This window comes from Typopeltis vanoorti, chromosome 11 (assembly GCF_054136105.1).
Source record: "Typopeltis vanoorti isolate ZY-2024b chromosome 11, IOZ_Tvanoo_1.0, whole genome shotgun sequence".
NCBI classification, from domain to species: domain Eukaryota; kingdom Metazoa; phylum Arthropoda; class Arachnida; order Uropygi; family Thelyphonidae; genus Typopeltis; species Typopeltis vanoorti.
In genome coordinates this window covers 81,999,002-82,023,406 of record NC_143559.1, presented here as the reverse complement: position 1 = coordinate 82,023,406, position 24,405 = coordinate 81,999,002, and the positions used below count along the sequence as shown (strand labels likewise).

General features: G+C 36.0%; 1 protein-coding gene across 3 annotated transcripts in view; it reads left to right on the top strand.

Annotated features, from left to right (window-relative positions):
- LOC150101798 (calcium-activated chloride channel regulator 1-like) overlaps positions 1 to 15,704 on the top strand; it is a 146,083-nt gene extending 130,379 nt beyond the window's left edge. For all 3 annotated transcript variants that reach the window (XM_090400349.1, XM_090400348.1, XM_090400350.1), the window contains exon 14: positions 12,853 to 15,704. In XM_090400349.1, coding sequence (XP_090256475.1) covers positions 12,853 to 13,283 — 431 coding nt within the window. In that variant the 3' untranslated portion in view covers positions 13,284 to 15,704. The remainder of the gene's footprint in view (positions 1 to 12,852) is intronic.
- Positions 15,705 to 24,405: the final 8,701 nt, after the last annotated feature.

The following is a 24,405-nucleotide window of genomic DNA, read 5'->3' as shown; positions in this document are numbered from 1 at the left end:
TCACCTTATTGTAATTAGTAAGTATATTACTAAAACAAGACCTCCTGCTGAAATCCATGCTGTTCATCAAAGATTAACATTGTTGTAAACCCAAATCAGGATCTTCGTTCACTCCAACACCTTCCTCTAATTTGATGCTTGAGTTCTATCACCTCCCTTATGAAGCGGCACAATCTTGCCCTCCTTCCACTCCTTTGGAACTCCACCCAGTGCAGAGTTATATTAAACAAATGTGTCAAGGCAAATGCCAATTCCATGGCACATTCCTTTAAATTCATAGTGATATGTTATGAAGTTCCACAGCCTTATTAACATCGTTTGTTCAATTCCTCGTATACCTCTTGCTCACTTACAGTCAGTCTATCCTCCTCATCATCAACTGCTCTCAAACTCGGCATGATGTTATATCACAAGAATGAAAGACCTTTATGAACTGCTCATTAAATATCTCAACTATATCATCTGCAGCAGTTGTTCTTATACCATTTTCTACAGTCAGTGTCATCTTTCCATAATCAATATTTTTATTTTTTGCTGGCTACATATCAAAAAAATTTCTATGATATTTAATTTTTCTGCCCTTACCAACCAAGCCACCCTCCTTGCCTGTTCTTTATAATTCTCATGGAATTGAGTATTACTCCTCTTCTTATGCATGCTGCCTCTATAATGCCTTTTATCCTCTGTATTGCTTGCTTAATCTCTGCATTCATCCATTTCACACCTACCTTATTTAACTTTCTGACCTTTGATATCTTGGATATCACCAAGATATCAACCTGCATTGATCTCCTTTCCAGCCAACTCCTCATTTCATGCGACAGCTGCAAGCTGTCTCTTGAGCTTCTCATAATCGTCAACCTTGTAGTTCCACATATACCCTTTTCTCACAGAGGTCCTCGCACTGCTGGCAACCACCCAGATAATCACTCTCACCAACTGGAGGGTGATTTGGCACCTTCATTTGGATTGGAGTTGCATCTTATATCCTTTTAAAGAATATTTTGTTATTTCTGATTCATAAAAACGAATAGTGATTGTGTTTTTACTTTTCTTGTGTGGTAGATCGACTTGACTTATTGCTCTTTATACATAAGGTTCACGAGGCCATGAGTTTAGCAAGCCATCCTCTTTAGTCTAGTGCCGCTTCTCTTGCTCTCTCCCCAGCTCGAACCATCTTAGTTTGTTTCGTTCTTTGATTACCATTTGGCACCATGTCATTTTGGGTCTTCTCCCCCTCTTCCTTTTACCATCAGGCACCCATATCAATGCTATTCTTGTGTGTTCTGATGTTGGCATTCTCAATACCTGGCCTATCAATGTCCATCTGCATTTCTTTAACTTTGTTGTAATGGGTTTGGTTTTGTTGTAAATTTCAATATTTGAGATTTTATTTGGCACCAGTAAATTTTGAGAATTCTGCGAAGACATCTTGTTTGTAAGGCATCTACTTTATTTTCTTGTTTGGTTAATTTCCATGATTCACTTCCATAAAGTAATACAGATTTAACAATTGAGTTAAAAATTTGCACCTTTAAGTAAGTTTGTTTTTATATTTGATGATTTCCAAATTTTCTGTAAAGTTTTAAATACATAGCAAGTTTTTTTATTCTTATTGCAATGTCTTCGTTGATACCACTTTCCGTGTTGACAGTTGCTCTGAGGTAATTAAAAGTGTTTGTCACTTCTACTTGATTTCCATTTATAAAGATTGAGTCATTCATTTTACTGTTGATTTTTAATATTTTGGTTTTCTCCTCATTGATGTGTAAGCCTGTTTGTTTAGCAGTTTCCTCTAATTTAATTTGGCTGTCTTAATTTTCATGTCTTCAAATCTAGATGATAGTAGTGCAATGTTGTCAGCATAGTCGAAGTACTTTAATGTGGTGTCAATGTTCCATCTTATTCCAGTTTTCAGGTTTTTCAGGGTATGCTGCATTATCCAGACTATGACAATGATGAAAAGTTTCCAGACATGACACAACCTTGCTTAACACCAGCTTAGATGCAAAAACATTCGGAAGCTGTTCCATTTAATAGAATTTGACCTTTACTTCTATCATACAAATCTTTTATAATATTTATTATTTTGTCAGGAAATCCATAAATTTTCAGGATTTTCCATAGACATTCTCTGTCTATGCTGCCGAAAGTTTTGGCAAAATCAGTAAAATTGATTTAGTTCAACACTCTGTTCAATTATGTTTTTAAGAATAAAAATTAGATTCATTGCACCTCTTCCATTTCTAAAGCCGACTTGTTCTATTCTCAGAACTTTCTCGGTGCTATTTTTTATTCTATTTCTTAAGATTCTTGTGAGGATCTTTGATAGTACTGACAGTAGGCTGATTCCTCTCTAATTGGTGCATTCTGTAAGATCGCTTTTTTTTTGGAATGTTGACTATGTGAATCTATTCTTCAGTTCATTGGTAAATTTCTCTTTTATTTTATTTTCCTTCAGTTTATCAATGTTATATTTAATTTTCTTATTCTTTCTTAGTTTGGAATTTCTTGCTAGCTTTAATTTAACTATTGCAGTTAGCAGAAAAGTCTGAAGCTGCATCAGCTCCTCTTTTAACCCTTACATCTTGTAATGTCCTCTTGAAAGTATTACATATAGCAATGTGATCGATCTGGTTTTTTGTTTTTCCATCGGGGGAAGTTCCATGTTATTTTGTGAATTTCCTTATGTTTGAGGATACTGCCTCCTATGATGAGGTTGTTTAATTCACAGAAGGAATATAAAAAGTTCTCTATTTTCACTTTGTTCACCACTCGCTTCATTTTCTTATAGCATGTTCATCTTTCATCTGTCTTTTCCCTACTTTAGCGTTCATGTCTCCCATCAAAATTAAAGTCATGTTTAGGGACTTTATCAATCACTTTTTGGAGTTGATCATAGAATTGCTTTCTCCATTTCTTTGGCATCATTTGTGGGTGCATATACTTGTACAGTGGTCAATTTCATGAACCTGGAGAAAAATCTAGCTTTAATTATTCGATTATTTATTGGATTCCATTCCATCAAACTTTTCCTTGCTTTCTCACTTACAATCATTGCAATTCCTTTCTTATGTCTTTCATCATCTCCCGAATACAATATGCAATATTTGTCGGTTGCCAAAACCTGTCCATCTTGTTTCAGCAATTCTTAAGATATCAAGACCATATTTACTCATCTCGTTGACTGTCTGCCTAGTTTTTCCAATTTGGTACATCGTGCAAATGTTCCATGCTCCAATTTTAAGTTTAATTTTAGGGTGAGTGATTGACTTCATCTGTAAGTGAGGTTCCATAAGGCTTTATCCCACCTGGATCATAGATGTTGGCTCCTCTCTAAAGTCCTGTAAATATTAGCACTCTGCCACAAGGGATTTCTTGCTTCACTCATGGTTTCTGTAATCATGTTTTTTTTTATGAGGATGGGTGATTAGCCCATCGCTCAACCTTCCTCTTTTAACCGGGCTTAGGACTGGCATAAGGATGAGCATAAGCTCCACCTATGGCAGAGTTGTGTAGTAGATTAGTTTCTGGCAATATGATGTAAGTGCTCAGATTTGGGGGTATGGTCTCGGTTGTCATTCAGATACTTAGCTATTGGTGTTTTTGTCCTTTAGTTTTATGAGGTTATCTTTTGTTGGTCTGTTTGAGTCGCACTATGACAGGAGGAGGTTGGAGCATAGTTTTTCTTTTCATTTTTTTGAGGTAATTGGTGAACTGACTGGTATATTATTTGGTTCAGTAAGGATGGCCAACTTTCTGGCTTAAGAGAACTACCATATCTCTTAAATGTTCAATCAATGCACTTTCTGGGAAACTATGAAGAGATTATTTTTATGCTGTTGTTGATTTAGGAGTTTGTATTTCAGTTTTAGAGAATGAAGTTCTTCTGACTCATTTATGTGTCTCAATCACATATAATCCCTCCTCCTATCCACCAAACTCTGAAGACCACATTCCCTCATACTCGATATTCCATAGTCTCCCAAGATAGCACACTCTCCAATGTTTCCTTAGACAGGTAAATAGATACGTGCATAGAAATACAAATGATTAGTGCCTTATACAGTGGAACTTCACTTCTTTACATGTCAATGTTATTCATATTATAGATGCAATTTTCTAGGTAACAATTTTCATGGTGTGCCCCTGAACTTGAGTTCCTTATCCACTAATATTCCCAGATCACTTGCATCCTCCACCTCCTAAACTTTGGTCAAAGAAGATGGAATGTGGTAAACATCATTCCATCTTCTCTATTCAAAGTTCATAACTTAGCAAGATTGATGTGACATCCCCATTCTTCAGCCCAAAGTACAAACATATTCAAATACTCTCATAAATTAAATATGCCAAGTATTTTTGGTTTAATCCTTTATCTAAGTGTAAGCAAAGAATATGAAGTAGTATCTTTATGGCTGGGATACCTATATATAGAGGCTAATGACTTCACATTAATTGTCTTACTATTCCATTATAGAAAGCACAACTCTTTCCCTTTTGGACATATATAATGCTAAGCATTATGGGAAAAGCTTCCTACCCAGACCAGTTTTCAACCTTTATTGAGGTATGCTAAAGTGTGGAGGATACATCTCCAAAGATTCCGAGTGATCTACAAGATTACTCTAAATCTCACTGAGTGACCCTAAAGGATCACTGCTAAACTCATCACTCCTGACCTGAATCACTCCAGGACAAACTCAGCAGTGGCACTACTTAGCAGTGCTCTGTAGTGGTTTTTGCTCCCTACTTCCTAGGAGGCAAACAGACCTCAAAGATTCACATTATTGACTTTGTTCAGTCAGAGTCAGACCCACAAGTTGATAACAAGGTTGAAATAATGTTCAAGACATATATTGTCCACATAGTTAAAAGGTGTATCAACTTATTATTAGTACTCTGGATCAGAAGTAGATGTTGAAATTTTTTTCACTCAGTTATACTACAAATTAAAGATGCCAAGAAATTATATTCTTGATCTTATCTTGTGTAAGCAAGATTAGATCAAGATTAGATTAGATTGCATGTGAAGTACCTTCATAACTGAGGTTCTTGTATATAGTGGCTAATGACTTCACATTAATTAGCATAGTATCCCATAATGCAACCCCACCTTTCAGATGAGTATAATGCTAAGCATTGTGGGAAGGGCCACTACCCTGACTGGGTTCAACCTTTATTGAGGTCTCAAGTCATATCCAGAGGTGATGATACCAAGATCATCTTCTGCATTACTTCAACTTTGGTGTCACTTCTGGATCTTGCTCCTACTGATTAGACCTCAATAAAGGCCAAATCTGGTCTGGAAAGTGGCCCTTTCCATAATGCTTAGCATTATACACCTCCGCAAGAGGGGGGGGGGGTGATTTGCATTATGTGAGATACTAAGGCATTTAATGTGTAACCTCTGTATACAAGCACCCCAGTCATGAAGATGCATCACATGCAGACTTTTTTTTACCCTTAGATAAAGGATTAAACCAAAAATATAATTTCTTGGCATCTTTAATTTATAGTATAACCAGGTGAAAAAACTTTCAACATCTGTCTCTGATCCAGATTGTTTTAATAATGTGATACACTTTTTCACCACTTTTATATGAGAAATATGTCATTATTTTGACCTTCATATCACTTCTGGGTTTCGCTCGCACTGACTTAATGTTCATTCGCTTTACAGTTTCCTTGCTTCCTGGCAGAACAGAGAGGCTCTATTTAATTGCGAGCTTTTGCATATAACTGAGTGGAGCCAATCAGTTTCCTGTCATGGAGTGATTCTTTAGTCACTCAATGAGATCTAGTGATCTTCTGGAATCACTTGGTTTTTGGAGAGGTGTATTTTCGCACTTTAACATAACCCAAAGGTTGAAACCAGTCTAGATTGTGGCCCCTTCCCATAATGCTTAGCATTATGCATGTCCAAAACAGGATATGCTTTGCATTATGGGATACTAAGGCAATTAATAACTGCCAGATTTTAGGAAAAAGCAACTTTTCTAGAATATTAATTAACAACTTTAATTAATGCTTCCTATATTTCGGTAATGTTACATTACCATCTTCAGGGATCACAAAATAATGATACGTGCAAGCAGGCACTAACACTAAGCAAATACTGCTGAAGAAGACAACTTAAGTCAATCCTAAAGGTGCTCCCTAGTGGGCTATATTGGGTTGTCTTGGCTGTTGGGCTGATGTTCTTAGAATGCAAGCTTCCCAAATTTTGGGGCAGTCTCATGCATCCAAATTTGTTGAGGTTTGGGAAGTTTTTCAGAGCTGAGGATGTTCTAGGAATAATCTCTTGTATTTATACTTGCTGCAGTGTAGTAAAGTGACTTTCTTGCAGCGTGTTTTGTGGTGGGTGTCCAAAGCATGGTCAGCAAGTCCTGAGTGGCTGTATTTGTGGAACCGGATATAATCCTTATGTTCAGATATCCTGATATTAGCTTTCCTGCCTGTTTGGCCATAGTAGGACAGTTTGCAACTGCAAGGGACCTGGTATACTCCAGGTGGGTGTAGGGGAGGTGGCTGATCTTTGGTGGAGTGATAAGAGATTCCAAATTTTTATATGGTTTTAACAAGTTGTCAGGTCATATTTTTTTAGGATTTTTGTTAGGTTTCCAGAATTACCCCGGATATAAGGAATGGCGATAGATTTAAAGTAATCTGTTATGAAGGAGGGGGGGAAGGTTGCAGTTAATTGGTTAATGTTGCTTTTAATATTTTTTGAGGGTTGTAGCCATTGACTAGGAAGGTTTTAAGAATATAGTGTAGTTAAGTTCAGTAGTTAAGGCATAGTTATCTGAGCTGATTAATTTTGCTCTGTTATATAGGGTTTTTATAATCCCATATTGTTGGAGAGGGGGGGGGTGATTGCTGGTGAATGAATCTACCTGTATGTGTAGGTTTCCTGTAAACAGAGAAAACCAGGGATCCATCAAGCTGGTGTGTAATCAGTGTCTAGGAAAGGAAGATTGTTATTGTTTTCCTTTTCCAAGGTAAACTGGATCCTGGGGTGTTGATTGCTTAAGTGTGTTAAGAAGTTGTGAAGTGTATCCATGCCATGTGGCCAAATAGCGAACACATCATCTACACAGCATAGCCAAACAGTGAGTTTATGTGGGGCCAAGTTTAAGGCATTTTCTTCAAAGGTCTCCATAAAGAAGTTGGCCTGTATGTTTGTCTATCTGTATGTAGAATTTTCCTTGCCAAACCAAATGGTATGAGTATGAGTTCATGGTGAATTGAAATAGGACTGAGATATCAGGAGGATATTTTGCTTAGATGAGGTGTAAGGTATCTTTGAGTGGGACATTGGTAAATAAGGAGGAGACATCAAAACTGACAATTATGTCAGTGTGTTGGAGTGAGAGGTTTGGTTTTCTATACTGGCTTTAAGGTGGGCTGAATTTTTTTGTGTGAAGGTGTGTTGCTAGTATATTGTGTGAGCACATTTGGTTAAATGTTTGGCTAATTTGTATGTGGGGGAATCAATGCCATCCACAATGGGGTGCAGTGGCACATTCTGCTTATGGATTTTTGGTAGTCCATATATTTGGGGGGTGGGGGAGTCTAGAGTTAAAAGGTTTTAGTCTGTTAGTTACTTCCACAGGCCGAGAAGTATTTACTGTTGTTTTTTATTTCCTGCAGAGCTTTGAATTCTTCTGTAGATAGATTGCTTTTTGGTGGTTTAGCTTGGGTAAGAATACGGCTACATCCAGTCTGATATTGTTGGCAATATGGTTGGGAAGGTTGTGGATGCCACGTTCTACCTGTATCATTATTTCTTCAGACTTTTTCAGTGCCAAAGTGAAGTTGGGGTCTAGTGCAAGTGTGCTGATTGCTAAAGCAATCAAGGGTAAGGAATGACAGGTTTATTACTGCGTAGAGCGGTAGTTGAGATTTGCAAGCTGAACACATCATCCATGCTACGTAAATGATGTGTTTGCTATTTATCCTATGGAGTTTACCAGATACACTCCGCAACTTCTTAACACACTTAAACAATCAACACCTCAGGGTTCAATTTACCTTGGAAAAGAAAACAATAACAATCTCCCTTTCCTAGACACTCTGATTACACATCAGCCTGATGGATCCCTGGCTTTCTCTGTTTACAAAAAACCTACATATACATATACAAAAAACCTACATATGGAGTGAGAGGTATTCACAAGCAATCACCCCCCCCTCCCAACAATATGGGATTATAAAAACCTTATATAACAGGGCAAATTTAATCAGTGCAGATAACTATGCCTTAACTACTGAATACTTTTGTATCCAATGGCTACAACCTCCAAAAAATATTAAAACCAGTTAACGACAACCCCTTCATAACAGAGATTACTCTAAATCTATCACTATTCCTAATATCTAGGGTACTTCTGAAAAAAGCTAACAAAAATCCTAAAAAAATATTATCTGACACCTTGTTACAAACCATATAAAAAATTTGCATCTCTTATCTGCTCCACCAAAGACCATCCACTTCCCCTAGACCTACCTGAAGTATACCAGATTCTCTGCAGTTACAAACTGTCCTACTATGGCCAGACAGGCAGGACAACTAATATCAGGATATCTGAACATAAGGACTATATCTGGTTCCACTAATGCAGCCAATCAGGACTTGCTAACCATGCTTTGGAAGAAAGCCACTTTACTACACCACAGCAAGTATAAATATGAGAGATTATTCCTGGAATCGGCCTCAGCTCTGAAAAACTTCCCAAATGTCAACAAATTTGGATGCATGATACTGCCCCAAATTTGGGAAGCTTGCATTTTAATAACATCAACCCAACAGCCAAGACAATCCAATATAGCCCACTAGGGAACACCTTTAAGACTCCAGGACTGACTTCAGTTGTTTTCTTCAGCCGTATTTGCTTAGTGTTAGTGCCTGCTTGCACGTGTCGTTATTTTGTGATCCCTGAAGATGGTAACATAACATTACCAAAATATAGGAAGTGTTAATTAATATTCGTGTATACATTGTCTTTCCCTAAAATCTGACAGTTATGTGTTACCAACATATAAGTTTATCTACAAGAATTAAGGCAATTAATGTGAAGTCATTAGCCTCTATATACAACTACCACAGTTGTGAAATTACTCATGCACAAACTTTGTTTGCTTACACTTGTATAAAGGATTAAACCAAGAATATAATTTCTTGCCATCTTTAATTTATAGTATAACCAAGTGAAAAACTTTCAATATCAAATCCTCTTGTAATAACAACATATCAGAACTTCATCATATTGCTCTTCCTAATGTAGTATTATCAGCAAACAACTAAATAGCTTTTTTCATGCCATGAACTAAATCCTTTATGATTATTATTAATATCTAACCTCCATGGAGCCAAAGGGCTTATCACGGTCTATACTCTCTCTCACGCCAAAAGATCATTGAGTTGTGCCTTGAAGCCATTCATAGTTCCACATGCGCCACACTCTCAGGCAATGTATTCCACTCACCAATAACTCTCCATGCAAAGCACCTGCTTTTCACTACCCTGCTCACACCTTCCTTTTACAGCTTCCATGGATGGCCTCTGTTTCTACTCTTTACTCCCTCTACTCCATGAAATATCTTCACATTAATCTGGTAACAACCCCTCACCAGCTTATATATCTCAGTCATATATCCTCTTCTTCTATTTACAAGACTGTAAATTTCATTTCTTCCATGAATCTCTCTTCATATATGATATTCCATAGACTGACCTGATACTAAGTAAACTTTCTCTAGACCTCCTCCAATACATGCTCATCTTCCTGAAAACTAGGTGACCAAATTTTTTGCACAGGAATTGCGGCCTGTTCAAAGCTTTACAGGGAACCATAACCTCTTCTGCTACATGTCAGTTTCCTCCTCTTTACTGTTATAATCCATTGGGATGTTCTTACAAATTTAGCAATATGACTCCCCTAAACTTTCAAGTCTCTGCCCACCATCATTCCCAAATCTCTCATTTCCTCCACCTTTCTCATAATTTCTCCATTAATTGTATACTTTGCATCTCAACTTTGCCTACCAAATTTCAAGACCCTGTACTTTCCAAGATTAAACTTAATACTCCAGTTTGCCCACTCACATAGTCTATTCAGATCCCCTCCTGCAAGGCCACAATGTCTGCTTTATTTCTCATCAGCAAATAGGTAGCTGCACATCTCCAGTTAAGTCAATCCCAATGTCATTAACATACAAGTTAAACAATAATGGTCTCAAAGCAGATTCCCTGTGGCACTCTGCTAGTGAACTTCCTCTTTTGGGTTACCACTCCTCCATACACAACCTACTGATACCTGTCCAACAGATGATGAGCTATCCAGCCTACTAGTTTATCTAATACCATCTGTTTAGTTTAGCTACTATTTTGTCATGTGGTAGTTTATCAAAGACTTTTAAAAAAATCCAAGTACATCACTGTATATGCATCTGTTTTATTGAGTGAATTTGTCACCTTGTAAGCAAACTGCTGAAACATGAATTCCCTAACAAACCCATGTTACCCATCATAAAGAAGACTGTTATTATTGATCCACTTCTGAATCCTAGTCTTCACCAGCTTCTGTAATACCTTAAGAATAATCCCAGAGACATAGATTAGCCTACAATTTTTAGTCTTATCTCTTCCCCCTTTGTGAAGCGGAACAATTTTCCCCACTTTCCATTCCTTTGGGACTCACCCAGTTGCAAGACTCGTGTTAAATAATTGTGCCAAAGTTGCCATTAATTCCATAGGGTTCAATCAAGATGTAGTGATATACTGTCCTATTGCCTTATTAACATCTAGTTTACTTAATTTCTCATATGCTTCCTAATCATTAACCATCAGTATATCCTTTGCTGTATTCTCTACCCTATAGCTTCTCTTAATGTTGCCTTCACAAGGATAAAATACACTGATAAACTGATCATTGAATAATTATACTATATTCTCTGCATTGGTTACCAATCTGCCAGTGTCATCAACTAGCATCATCTTCCCATAATCATTTTCCCTTCTACTTGCCACATGCTGAAAGAACTCACTAGGATTTTACTTAGCTTGATTAGCAAATTTCTTCTCATACTGCAGTTTTGCTGCCTTTACCAGCCAAGTCACCTTCCTGCCTGCTCTTTGTAGTCTTCATGCAACTGATCATTACCGACATTCATCTTGTGTTGCCTCCACAGTGCCTTCTTCTTCCTGATATTGTGCTTTAATCTCTTCATTCATCAGTTTTACTCCTATCTTGTTTAGCCTTTCTACCCTTGGAATACACTCAGACATTGCTACTGTTAAATAACTCTTGATCAGTGGCCAAGCAGTGTCTGTCTTCTTCCCACTCAACTCCTCTTTCCACACTATAGCTCCCATTTGCTTTCCATAATCACCAGGCTTGTAGTTCCATATATGTACCTTCTTTATAGAAGTTCTTCTATAAAGAAGGTAAATATGTGACTGGCTGCCACCCAGGTTATCACTTCATGGTTACTCCATTCACAATAACATCCTATGATGATATAACCAGATCTAAGACTCTTAGCCCTCATGTGCCCTCTGTTATGTACTGCCTAAGATTGTTGTCCCTTGAGAACTCAAGAAATTCATTCTCCTTATTCCCTGATGCTATGATGTACAAACAACAGTGGTCCCAAAACAGAACTCTGTGCCATCCTACACATCACATTGGGACATCACACCTCCACACACAACTTGCTAGTTCCTATCAATCAACCATCTCAGTCCTGCTCAGTTTCAACAGTATTTTATCATGTAGTACTCAATCAAATGCTTCAGCAAATCCAGATAAATCACAGTATGAGCATTTCCTCTGTCCATTAAACTAGTCACTATTATAAAATGTAACCAAGTCACTAAAGTGTGACCTTCCATTAACAAATCCATGCTGCTCTCTGGAAAGAGTTCTACTTTTATTAGTTCGAGTTTTATTCTATCTAATTGGCCTCTCTAACACATTCACCACCACACTTAATATATACACATTGGCTTATAGTTTGACGCTACTGACTTGAATTCTCCCTTATGTAGTGCAATTATTTTTCCTTCTTTCTACTCTTATGGGACTATTTCTGTTGAACAACCAAGTCAAGGGTGTGTTTTCCCTTTAATATACTGCCACATTCTATTCTCATGTCATCTTTCAGATTAGCTGTAAAAACATGAGAATAGAATGTGGCAGCGACCTGCTGCAAACTTGCGTTATAATCCTAACCATTATCATTGTGTTGCAGGATTAAAAACAATTTTCCTCTAGGAAAAAAAAAGCTATTTAACTTCTGCCAATCTAACATTGTAGAAATTACCACAAATATACAGCCACCTGTAAATAATCTGTTACTAATGTTACATTTTGTCTTGGTTCCATTTCACTATTAGTAAACTGCATTGTTTATCCTAACTCCACCAAGCATTAAAGTGGTACCAATGCAGACTCCAGTTTTTTTTGAGGGGAGGAGGAAGTGACAGAAGTTAGTGGGATCAATTTGCAAACATTTATTGTTTTTTTAACATTTTTTCCTTTAATGCACTTCAGTTTTCTATTACTTAAAATTTATTTCTTTCATTTTAAGTGGTATAAATTGAAAATAAATACATTTTTTTTTTTTAATTCAAAATTCAAACTGTCCTTCCTTTCTTCTAAATAAATTTTAAGAGAAAGAAAGAAAAACTTGTCTTCAATGTGGTGGCAGTCCAGAGGTAGGTGATTGTTCCTTGGAAGAAAGGAAGACAGTTTAAATTTTCAGTTAAACAACAACAAAGAATATTAATTGTATATTACTGGAAATCATATGGAATTTACAGTTCTAATTATGTTTTACTTTATTTAGGTGCCCATATTGATCTCAGAGTCAGTGATACATTAGAAAAACTGATCAAGAATTTTAATGAAACTCAGCCCCTTAGTGATCAGCATGTTTTATCTCATAATCTTATAACTACATCATCAGGTCCACAACACATTTGGGATATAAAAGTGGATGAATCACTTCTCAAAAATAGCTCCATGAAGCCTTCGGACTTATATTTTGCTATCCAGATCACTGATGGTCTTTCTTCTAGTGAAACATCCAATATTGCCTCTGCACATTTTGGATATATCCTTTCATTCACTACTGAAAATAGCAACTACATAGTAGCAATTGTAATTGGAGTAATAGTAGCTTGTCTTGTGGTGTTATGCATAATTGTTGGATTGATGATTTACCATCGCAAGAGAGGCAAAAACTATGATTCTGTGAATGTGAAATATCAGTTGTAAAACAATACTGGACTGGCTTTTTCTGGCACAACTTGACTCCAAGTGAAGTCACTTTAGTGTTTAAAGCTTTTTCCATAAAACTTGCTAACTCCAAGTGCTTCAATGGGATTTCTAAAACAAGAAGGTTGTCAGAAAGAAAAATGAACAAATGAGATTAAAAATGAAGAGAATTCTCTGACAGTACTAATATCTTATTTTTCTGAAGTGTCATATCTAGTACATCTCATTGGATCAACTACTCCCTAAGGTAATTTAACAGCACAATTTTCTATTGCTACATTTTAAATTTAACAAGGAAAATTGATGAAATCACTATAATTTGTATTGTGAAACATTTGTAATGTGAAACATAATCTCCTGCAATCCAGTTTGCCTGTTAAGTTCACCACGGAGAATATTAATAAATACATATACCAACTACCTCAGCTATTCATACAGAATCCATCTAGATAATACTACTATGTTCTCATTAAGCTATTCATAGGTTACAATAGTGTGAAAAATAGAAATATAAATAGAAGATAATGGTAAGATTAACTACAGAATAACAGCACTTGCATAAGGCAAATATTTCTTTAAAATACATACGAAATTATCAGATAATTTTCATAGATATTGTCAGTGCATATATATGAAAAAGCGATAAATTAGAATAACACTTGAAATCAAGTGCATATGACAAGATATGATATTAACTGCAAGATGATAATTCCATCTATAATTAAATTCAAAGAAAGTTTAGACACAGGAATGTGAGGAGTATTACTTAGGAAGGCTTTCATTTCAAAATTCAAAGAGTTTAAGACAGCTGCAATTCTTGTTGAGATTTGGTCTATGGATATGGGCTTTACAACTTTCTTTATATAGTCTTTCAAGTAAAAAATAACTTGTGTAAAATAGATTATTATTATTATTATTTGACACCTCCAGGGAGTCCAAGGACTCATCGAGGGAGGGCATCTGCTCTGCAGCTCTGTCTCCACCATTCAATCACCAGCTTAATGCAACTACACCAATGCCATCTACTGCCAACCACCACTGGTATTTCCACAGACAATCGCAAACATCCATGCCCATGGCAGGATTCGAACCCACAGCTCTTTTAGCTAGAGAGCAGATACCTTATCCACTTGGCCAACCAGGCCAGCAAAACATGGCTGGATAAACCAGACTTAGACTCCTGAAATAGAATATAATCTTCACGTTCTTCTAGATCAGGGATTCTCAACCTTTTCCAGTGGCATACCACTATATTTTATTCAAGATATTAGATGTACCAGTAAGGCAGTGGCTCACATACCACCAGTGGTACATGTACCATTGGTTGAGAATCCCTGTTCTAGATGAATTGGAGTTGCTTTTGTTATCGATATTGAAAGTTTTTTCACTTGGTTATACTATAAATTAAAGTGCCAAGAAATCATATTGTTGGTTTCATCCTTTATCCAAGTGTAAGAAAACAAAGTTTCCACTTGAAGTAACTTACTACACATGAAAATTTTCTATTTTAAATGAATAAATTTTAAGTTTAACAAGGAAATTGATGAAATCACGACACAAATTATAGTATAATTTGAACAGTTTGCCTGTTAAGTCTATTGGTTTGTGGCACATAGACCAATAAGGCAATAGTGACACAGTGGTGTCCATTTTGTGCTACTATTGCTTTATGTGCCATTGTCTTTATCTGTAAATCAAGCTTTTAAGCTGATAGACTGTGATATGGCTCTTTGAAGAACATGACTCTGATCATGTGAATTCTAAAGTGAAAAGGTTGATTGAAAACATCCTTAAATGTTATAAGGGCATTTACAATCAGAATCTGAAAACTGCAAGTGAGGTTTCCATTGAGAGATTCTTGAAAAAAGCAGCCTTACCTCCTATGAGTATTCAGCTTAAGCATGCCAGCTAAAAAATGTTATTAAGATGTGGTCACTGTGTGTTAATCTTGAAAATGAAGAACTGATACTTGTTTGATGCATATTGAATATTTTATTTATTACTCTTATGCCTTAGAAAGGTGCATTTTTGATTAAATTAACCTGAAAAAATCAGAATCTTGCTTGTTTGGGATCTTTGTCAGCCTGGTTGGTCAAGTGGTTAGCATTTCCACTGTGGGCAAGAATGTTTGTGATTGTGAAAATACTAGTAGTGGTGGTGGTGTAGATGATGCGGTTCGCTGTAGTTGGTGGAGACAGAGAATTTAGATTAGGTGCCCTCCCTCAATGAGTTTTTGGACTCCTTGGTGATATGTAGTAATAATAAATAAGTATTCCATGTTATAAGCCTCCTGTTTTATTGCATATTTGATACATGTGCAGTTCACAAGAACACAATTCCCTGTGTGTAGAATGAAAGTTACCTGTATTTTCTTTATGTAGGCATTATTAATGTGTAATTAAACTTAACATTTATGTCTTCTGCTTATCTCTGTTTTTTTGTAGTTTTTGCATCCTCCACAGAGAGCATATTTATAGAAAAAACATCTGTTTTAAGAAAAGAATTGGTGAAGAGAGCTAAATATGTAAATAAAATCTTTAAAACATTGAATGAGAACACAAGTAATTCCAAGTTAATGGAAAATTAAGTTTTTCATTCTCTACTAGCACACTTACATGTGCAAGGCTTCACTTTTAATTATTCAGATCCATGAAGCTAAAAAAAAATATTTCTTATTAATCATCAGATTACTTCTATTGCTGTGGAATTATCAACTGAAAAATATGCCATCTACAGAAATTTTTTTAGACTTAGCCCAAAGAGTTTTTACGATAGTTAAACAGCTTCTTTTCAAAAATTTCACTTTCTATTAAACATGAATGATCCTCTTCTTGAGCTCATATTCACACTGAAAGAACAATGTTTAGCATTTAGGTTGCTCTTAGAGAAATAATCTTAGCATGAAATATACAAGATAAACATCTTTTCACAAAGATGTCACCAATTTTAAGTGTGAGCATGAGCTACTTGCATACATAGTCTGAGACTGGAAACTTGTGCATAATATTTTTCCATGCATGCAGAAATTAGAGGGACCATTACTCCAATAGGTAAATATCCTCCACTTTCTCATCCTGGAGTTTATAGACTTGTGTTCATGTGGCCATTTTGTTATTCTGAGCATATAGGTTATTCATCTCAGATTTGACTAGAACGACATCAAGTTTATATTCTATGTCATTAGTCAAGGTCATAAGTTTGATAAGTCTGGTTTTTCCAGCCATGCTTTGTCCACTAGGCATAGTATTTCTTTGGAAGAAAACTAAAGTTCTAGACAAGTTTTTTTGCTTTTAAAAGGCTATAAAGAAAATTGAGGCCCATATCCACAAACTGAATCTTACAAAAATGATACTGTCTTCAAGTTTCCAAATTTTGAGAGCTCATCCTAAGTGATACTCCACATTCCTGTGTATAATGAGGAGTATCACTGAGGATGAACTCTCTTTATAATTATTAATTTTGTAGTATATCTGAGCCTGTAGCTCCTTTGCTCTTAAGTTTGAAATGATAAAGCTTTTATGAGTTTGGTGCTCCCTATAATAGTGGACTGCAGTGGCAGCTTATACATAAACACTGCAGCACCCCCAAGGAAAAAATGAAAAAATTAAGTTTTGTTTGTGTTTATAAATAATAACAATGCTTACAACATTATATAAATGCAATACAACATGTTAAAGGTTACAGATTATGTTTCAACATTGATTGAATGGTCAGTAATGGAATTGTTCGATTAATGCTTTAGATTACGCAGTAAAAATTTGAAAATTACGCAGTATCGGGATTATCACGTTTGGCCAATTGCAGCTAGACTCGTCGATATTCATTTGCACGTAACAAGTAAATCTAACACTGCTTGTTTGAGCAATATCGCTACAGATAAATTGTATGCTTGTGGGTGTTATATTTCTGTGAGATAGGAAACTTTTATTATTGGTGCATATTCACAGTGAGGGTGAACTATTTTTTGTAAATCTTATTTTATTCTGTTAAAATAACATATAATTATTTATTTATTATGGATACAAGGCTGAATTATGATGAGTGTCACTATTGAAAATTTTTTCAGTTATCGTTACACGAAACAAATGCATTGTGATCTAACGCAGTGTTGGAATTATTGCGTTCAGCCAATTGCAGCTAGACTCGCCGATATTCGTTTGCACTTGTCATTGCACGTAACAAGTGACTCTGACACTGCTCATTTGAGCAGTGTTGCTACAGATAAATTGTATTCATGCATGTGTTATTTCTGTGAGATACGAAACTTTTTATTGGTGTGTGTTCATGGTGAGGGTGAAATATTTTTAATAAAGCAATTTTTTAATATGTAAATTTATTTATTAATAAATTGGTTACTGATTAGGGAAAAAAAATTATTTTTTTTTTATTTTGTATAATGTAGCACCTCCACTTCAAATTTTCACTGGCCACCATTGGTGGACTGTTTTTGACAATTACTTTAAATTATAAATATCAGAAAAAAATACATGAATGATAATAATAGTGTGATATCTTATATCTTTGTGGTATTAAACTCTTCTGGTAACAGCAAATCTTTGGAATTTAATGCTTTCCTCTGGATTTGAGATATATTTGAAGGTTTGTTAAAATATGAAATAAACATTGAAATTGAAAATATACAAAACCATGGAATATTGGTAGTAATGAATATATTATAACAACAATAAATAAATATAGCAAGGATTACAAGATGGAAATTAAAATAGCTAAAAAAATGTAAAATAATTTTAAAAGTGAGGTTGAATGTGTAAACAAAGTAAAGATGATATATTTTAAGACTTAATGTATACAGTTTTTAAAATGCTGTTAAAATGAAACACAAATAAAAGGGAGAAATGTATTGTCAGTATTGCCATTTTCAGAAAACTGGAAGGTTAGTAACGTGCATTGTATATATCGGCTGTATCAATGATCTGCAATGTTTTTTTTATTGATAGAAAGTTTCTTGTGCATATGAAGCTGCCAAACCTTGGAGATCATGTTCAGGCAATAGACATTTACAATGTTGCAATGTGTCTTTATTGCTATGCCTTCAGATATTCTTAATTTAATTTTGCTTTTTTTTTTTTTTTTTGAAAATCAAGAATGCTTACAGTGTCTATTTGGGGGATGTGGTTAAGTTCAAATGCATGTGTAGCTATTTCTGTGGTTGCAGGTTTATAGATTTGATCAATTTTTATTTATTTATTTATTATTATTATTATTTTTTTTTTTTGCAAAAGTTGTCAGGTGTTGGATCCTACTTCTTCTCAATCTATACTTTGGATCTGATATAAGGTTATTCCAATGTTCTTAACTAGTCGATAGGTTGCAAGTTGATTTCTAATTCAAGCATAAAGAAAATTTATATTTAAAGACTGCACCACTTTATGTCTGAATTAGTTCAAGAATTGATGATAAACCAACTCTTAACCACCTTTCCATTATATGTTGTTATTTTATATACTGGCCGAGTATATTTAACTTACTTTATTTTCCCACTTTGGTTCGAATATTTTATGAATGGTGCAGTAAAAGAGATTCAGGCAAAATACAACTTTTCATTAACAAAAACAAACATTTAATTTTAAAATTACAAATTTTACACTTAAGATCAAATCACTAATTAAGATATTATAAACACTTCAGCCTTTCTGATAATACTGTCATACAAACTCAGACAATGGTAAATTTGTCATCTCTAATACAATCTTCTCACAGTTCCTTAAGTTCCAAAATATAATATAAATTGCAGTAACACCTCTTCACAAGCAAACACTTTTAAATTTACACTTCAGTTAATTCTCTATAATAGTTACTGTTAGTATAGGGAAATTCTAGGATGAAACTCGCACACTTCTCTGTATAGGAATATTAATGGTTGGAATAATCTTACCGATAATCTTCCTTCTTCATCAACTTACACATAACTACTTTTTATAACTGTACACACTTTTAACAATAAAGGCACTCATTAAATTAAATCTTTTAAGCATTAACTGAATTAATTCACGGGCACAATACATATAATCAGATGTTCTTGCATGAAACGCTACTGATCACTCATGAATTAAGGCAATACACAATAATTCTTAACCTGAGATTTTATATGCACAGTTGTTCATTCCTCCGGCATTCAATTAATTCTTTAGGCACTATAATTCTAAACAGAGCTAACGGTAAACTTCAACTTTACAGCCTCTACTATTCGCTATAATTCTGTGCTTTGCTTCAAGGTTCTGTATGTCCTTGAAAGGTCGGCCCTGAAATTGAATCTCAACTCAAATATCGCTAGTCTATTTAGTAGTCACTCAGCTGTTTTCCGTAGCTATATTTGTTATTCTACAATTTATTAGCTAACCGCCTCTCGACTAGTAGACTTTATTAGCTGCTTGAGTGACTTGCCGACTCGCTATTATCACACTGTGATTCCCTAATGCCGACTGCTCCGATTCCAACCTAATGCCAATCCTCTCCTTTCTCTTTCTCTGTCTATCTAATCTTCTAATTAATTAATAATTTCAGCGTTTATCGCTTATATATCTGTTCTTTCTGCCTAAATTATTCTCGTGATTTCTTTTTAAAACTCTTTTCAATAAACCTTCTCCTCACATGGTGTTCCAAAAACGTGCTCGCTCACTTACATACGTTTCCATGACAACCAAACAAAACATAATAAAACTGAGGTATTGCATAATGCTAAACTTCTACAAATAGGAATAAATAAAGAATATTTATATTTCAATTAATGTGCAGTTAAATTATCAAGTATTTTAATTTTAATTAAAATACTTGATAAGCTATTTTAATTATAGTAATAATTAAATTACGGAATTAACAACGCATATAAAGTAAATTAATTAAAGATAACTTTAATGAATCACTTCTATATTTCGGCAATGTCACATTGCCATCTTCAGGAACATAAAGATATGGTATGTGCACTAAGGAACTAACAAAGCAAATGAGGAAGAAAATAAGAACTAATTTTGTTCCTAAAGTCCCAATGGTGCCCTCTTGCGGGCTAAATTGGTAGTCTTGGCAGTTGGGCTGAAGTTCTCAAAATGAAAGTCTCCCAAATTTGGGGCAGTTTCATGCACCCAAATTTGTTGAGGTTAGGAACGTTTCTTAGAGCTGCTGAAGATTCTTTGAATAATCTTTCGTATTTAAACTTGCTGCGATGGATTATTTTTGTCTTCTTCCAACGAATTTTATGGTGGGTATCTAAGGCATGGTCTGCCAGCCCAGAGCGGCTGTACTGGTGAAACCGGATGTAGTCTTGGTGTTCTGAAATCCTGATATTTGTTGTTCTGCCTGTTTGGCCAAAGTAGGACAATTTGCAGCTGCAAGGGACCTGGTATACACCAGGTAGGTCTAGGGGAAGTGGTTGGTCAAAAAATATGACCTAACAGGAAGTAAGGTCATATTTTTTGAGGATATTAGTTATTTTTTCAGAGGTGCCCTGGATGTAGGGGATAGTGATAGACTTGGTGTAGTCTTTATTGTGGAGGGGGGGAGAGGGGTTGTGGTTTACAGGTTTTAGTATTTTTTGGATTTTTTTGGGGTTGCAGCCATTGGCTAAGAAAGTGTTGAGGATGTGGTTTAGTTCCATAGTCAGGGCCTTGTCATCTGAGCAGATTAATTTTGCCCTGTTATATAGTGTTTTTATCACCCCATATTGTTGTGGGGGGGGGGGATTGCTGGTGAATGTATCTGCCAGTGTGGGTGGGTTTTCTGTAAACAGAGAAAACCAAAGATCCATCAAGCTGGCGGGTGATTAAAGTGTCTAGGAAGGGGAGGGTGTTGTTTTCCTCTTTTTCTAAGGTGAACTGGACTCTGGGATGTTGGTTGTTTAAGTGTGTTAGGAAGGAGTGGAGTGTATCTGAGCCATGTGGCCAAATAGCAAACACATCATCCACATAACAAAGCCAAATAGTGGGTTTTTGTAGGGCGGAGTTTAAGGCTTTCTCTTCAAATGTCTCCATAAAGAAATTGGCCAAGGGTGGGGAAAGTGGTGAACCCATGGCTGTCCCCTCTATCTGTTTGTAGAACTTTCCTTGCCAAACGAAATAGCCTGAGTTCATTGTGGACTGAAATAGGGCTGAGAAATAGGCAAAGAATCTTCAGCAGCTCTAAAAAACGTTCCTAACCTCAACAAATTTGGGTGCATGAAACTGCCCCAAATTTGGGAGACTTTCATTTTGAGAACTTCAGCCCAACTGCCAAGACTACCAAATTAGCCTGCAAGAGGGCACCATTAGGACTTTAGGAACAAAATTAGTTCTTATTTTCTTCTTCATTTGCTTTGTTAGTTCCTTAGTGCACATACCATATCTTTATGTTCCTCAAGATGGCAATGTGACATTGCCGAAATATAGAAGTGATTCATTAAAGTTATCTTTAATTAATTTACTTTATATGCGTTGTTAATTCCGTAAATTAATTACCAGTTATGTCCAACCAACGTATAAGTCTTACTACTAGAGTAATAATTAAAATAGCTTAATAATATTTAATACAGTCTTTTCATTATTAATACATATATTTTTGATTAAATAATTAGATATTAAACAAAATTAAAGTAGTTATATGAATATTAAATTGTAAAATAAGTTGTTTACGTTAAATAATATTTACAAGTCTAGCCTTTGTGATGGAAGATCACGTTGGATTCTGAAGCAAATAATAATTACTCTAATCTCTACATAATCAGAATCCAACACAGGGATGGGGAATAGTTGCAAAAATGTTTGTATAAGTATGAATTCAAAGATCTAGTTGTGGATCTAATATAAATGGCATTGCAGTTTGGTTAGTAGGTGAAGCAGTAGACCACACTGTAATGCTGAAGGATTTCGTTATCTAAATTATATTTTATGGCTTTATGTATATTATGAAAATATGGGAATTTTTTAAATTTTGTTATAGGGAAGATTTATTTTACCTAGCAGGTTGCCAACTCTTATTATTATTATTATTATTATTTTATTATTATTATTCAGGCCTCCAAGGAGTAAAAAGACTCATCGAGGGAGGTCCTTTCTAAGACATAAAGTCTGTCAAGACTCATCGAGGGGAAGTCCCCCCCTGAGAAACACAAAGTTTATCATACCACTCCTTAAACCCACTGACCGTTCTCGCTCCCACCACTCCATCAGGCAATGCATTCCACGGCTCAACCACCCTCCACACAAAGAAACCACTCCTTACCCTCTTGCTCACAGTTTCCTTTCGTAACTTCCAGGGATGGCCTCTTGTCATCACTCCTTCCCGCTGATCAACCAAGCGAAAGAACTCCCCAGTGTCGACCCTGTAACCACCTCTCAACAGTTTAAAAGTCTCAATCATATCACCTCTCCTTCTTCTATCCACCAAACTCTGCAGTCCACATTCTCTCAGACGATCCTCATAACTATCCTTGTACAGTCCTGAAACCATCTTTGTCATCCGTCTTTGTATCCTTTCCACAGTTAATTTATCCCCTTCAAATCCTGGGGACCAAATCTGAGAACAATAGTCCAAGTGTGGTCTGATCAGAGACTTATACAACGGAATGATAACCCTCTTATCTCTGCAGGTCAGTGTCCTTCTCATAATAGCAGCAATCCTCTGTGTTACCTTCACCACCTTTGCAATATGTCCCCTAAACTTCAGGTTTCTATCAATCATCAACCCCAGATCTCTTGTCTCCCCTACTTCCTCCAGTATAACTCCTCCCATAGAGTATGCAGCATCCCATCGATGTTTCCCAAACCTCAAGACCTTACATTTTGCTGCATTAAACTGAAACCCCCATTCATTTGCCCATCTATCTAGCTTATTTAAATCCTCTTGCAGGGCTACCACATCTGCACTATTACTAATAATCCTTCCAAGCTTCGCATAATCCGCAAACAACTGAATATCCCCCTGCAATCCACTGGCTATGTCATTGATATAAAGGTTAAACAATATAGGTCCTAGTACTGAGCCCTGTGGGACCCCACTTGTAACCCTCTGCCTCCTGGAAACTGCTCCACCATACACAACTCTCTGATACCTATCAGACAGCCAATCCTGAATCCAGTTGACCAATCTGACATCCAGACCCATGTGCTGCAACTTAAATATCAGCTTATCATGTGACACCCTGTCAAATGCCTTCGCCAAGTCTAAGAAAATTGCAGTATATGCCTTTCCCTCATCTAATGCTCTTGTAACTTTATTATAAAAGGCTAGCATATTGCTAAAACAAGAGCGTCCTTTCACAAATCCATGTTGATTCTCACAGATAACATTACCCTCATCTGCCCAATGCTGTACACGGTCCCTCACTACTTTCTCCAAGATCTTAACAACTACTGATGACACACAGACTGGCCTATAATTAGACACTTCCAGTCTGTTACCACCCTTATGCAATGGCACTATCTTACCTTCCTTCCATTCCCTGGGCACCTTTGCCAAAGCCAGACTTTCATTGAAAAGCCACGTTAAAGGTATTGTCAATTCCCTAGCACATTCTCTCAAAACTCGTGGCGAAATACCATCCAGTCCAACAGCTTTACTGACATCCAGAGTACTCAGTATCTGAAACACACTCTCTTCCTGTACCTCCAGACCTCGTACCAGTCCTATCCCTCTAGCATTAAAACTGACTCCTCTAGGATGAAATACTCCAATAAAGTGTTCATTGAACAATTCCACTATGTCCTCTGCATCAGTCACTCTATTCCCATTTTTATCCCACAATATCATTCTTCCACAGTCATTTCTCCTCCTACTGGCCACATAGCTAAAAAATTCCCTAGGATTTTCTTTGGATCTTAGGGCCATAGTCATTTCTCCTCCTACTGGCCACATAGCTAAAAAATTCCCTAGGATTTTCTTTGGATCTTAGGGCCAATCTCCTCTCATATTCCAGTTTCGCTTTCCTTACCACACGAGTCACTCTTCTGGCCTGTGTCTTATATTCCTCATGCATCTCTTCACCTGTCTCCTTATATCTCTTCCATAGCCTCTTTTTCGCATGCAATTCCTGTTTAATATTGTTTGTCATCCACTTTACTCCAAATTGCGCCCTCTTCTTCACTCGTGGTATACAACTTACCATTGCTGATAACAAATATTCTTTCACAATTTC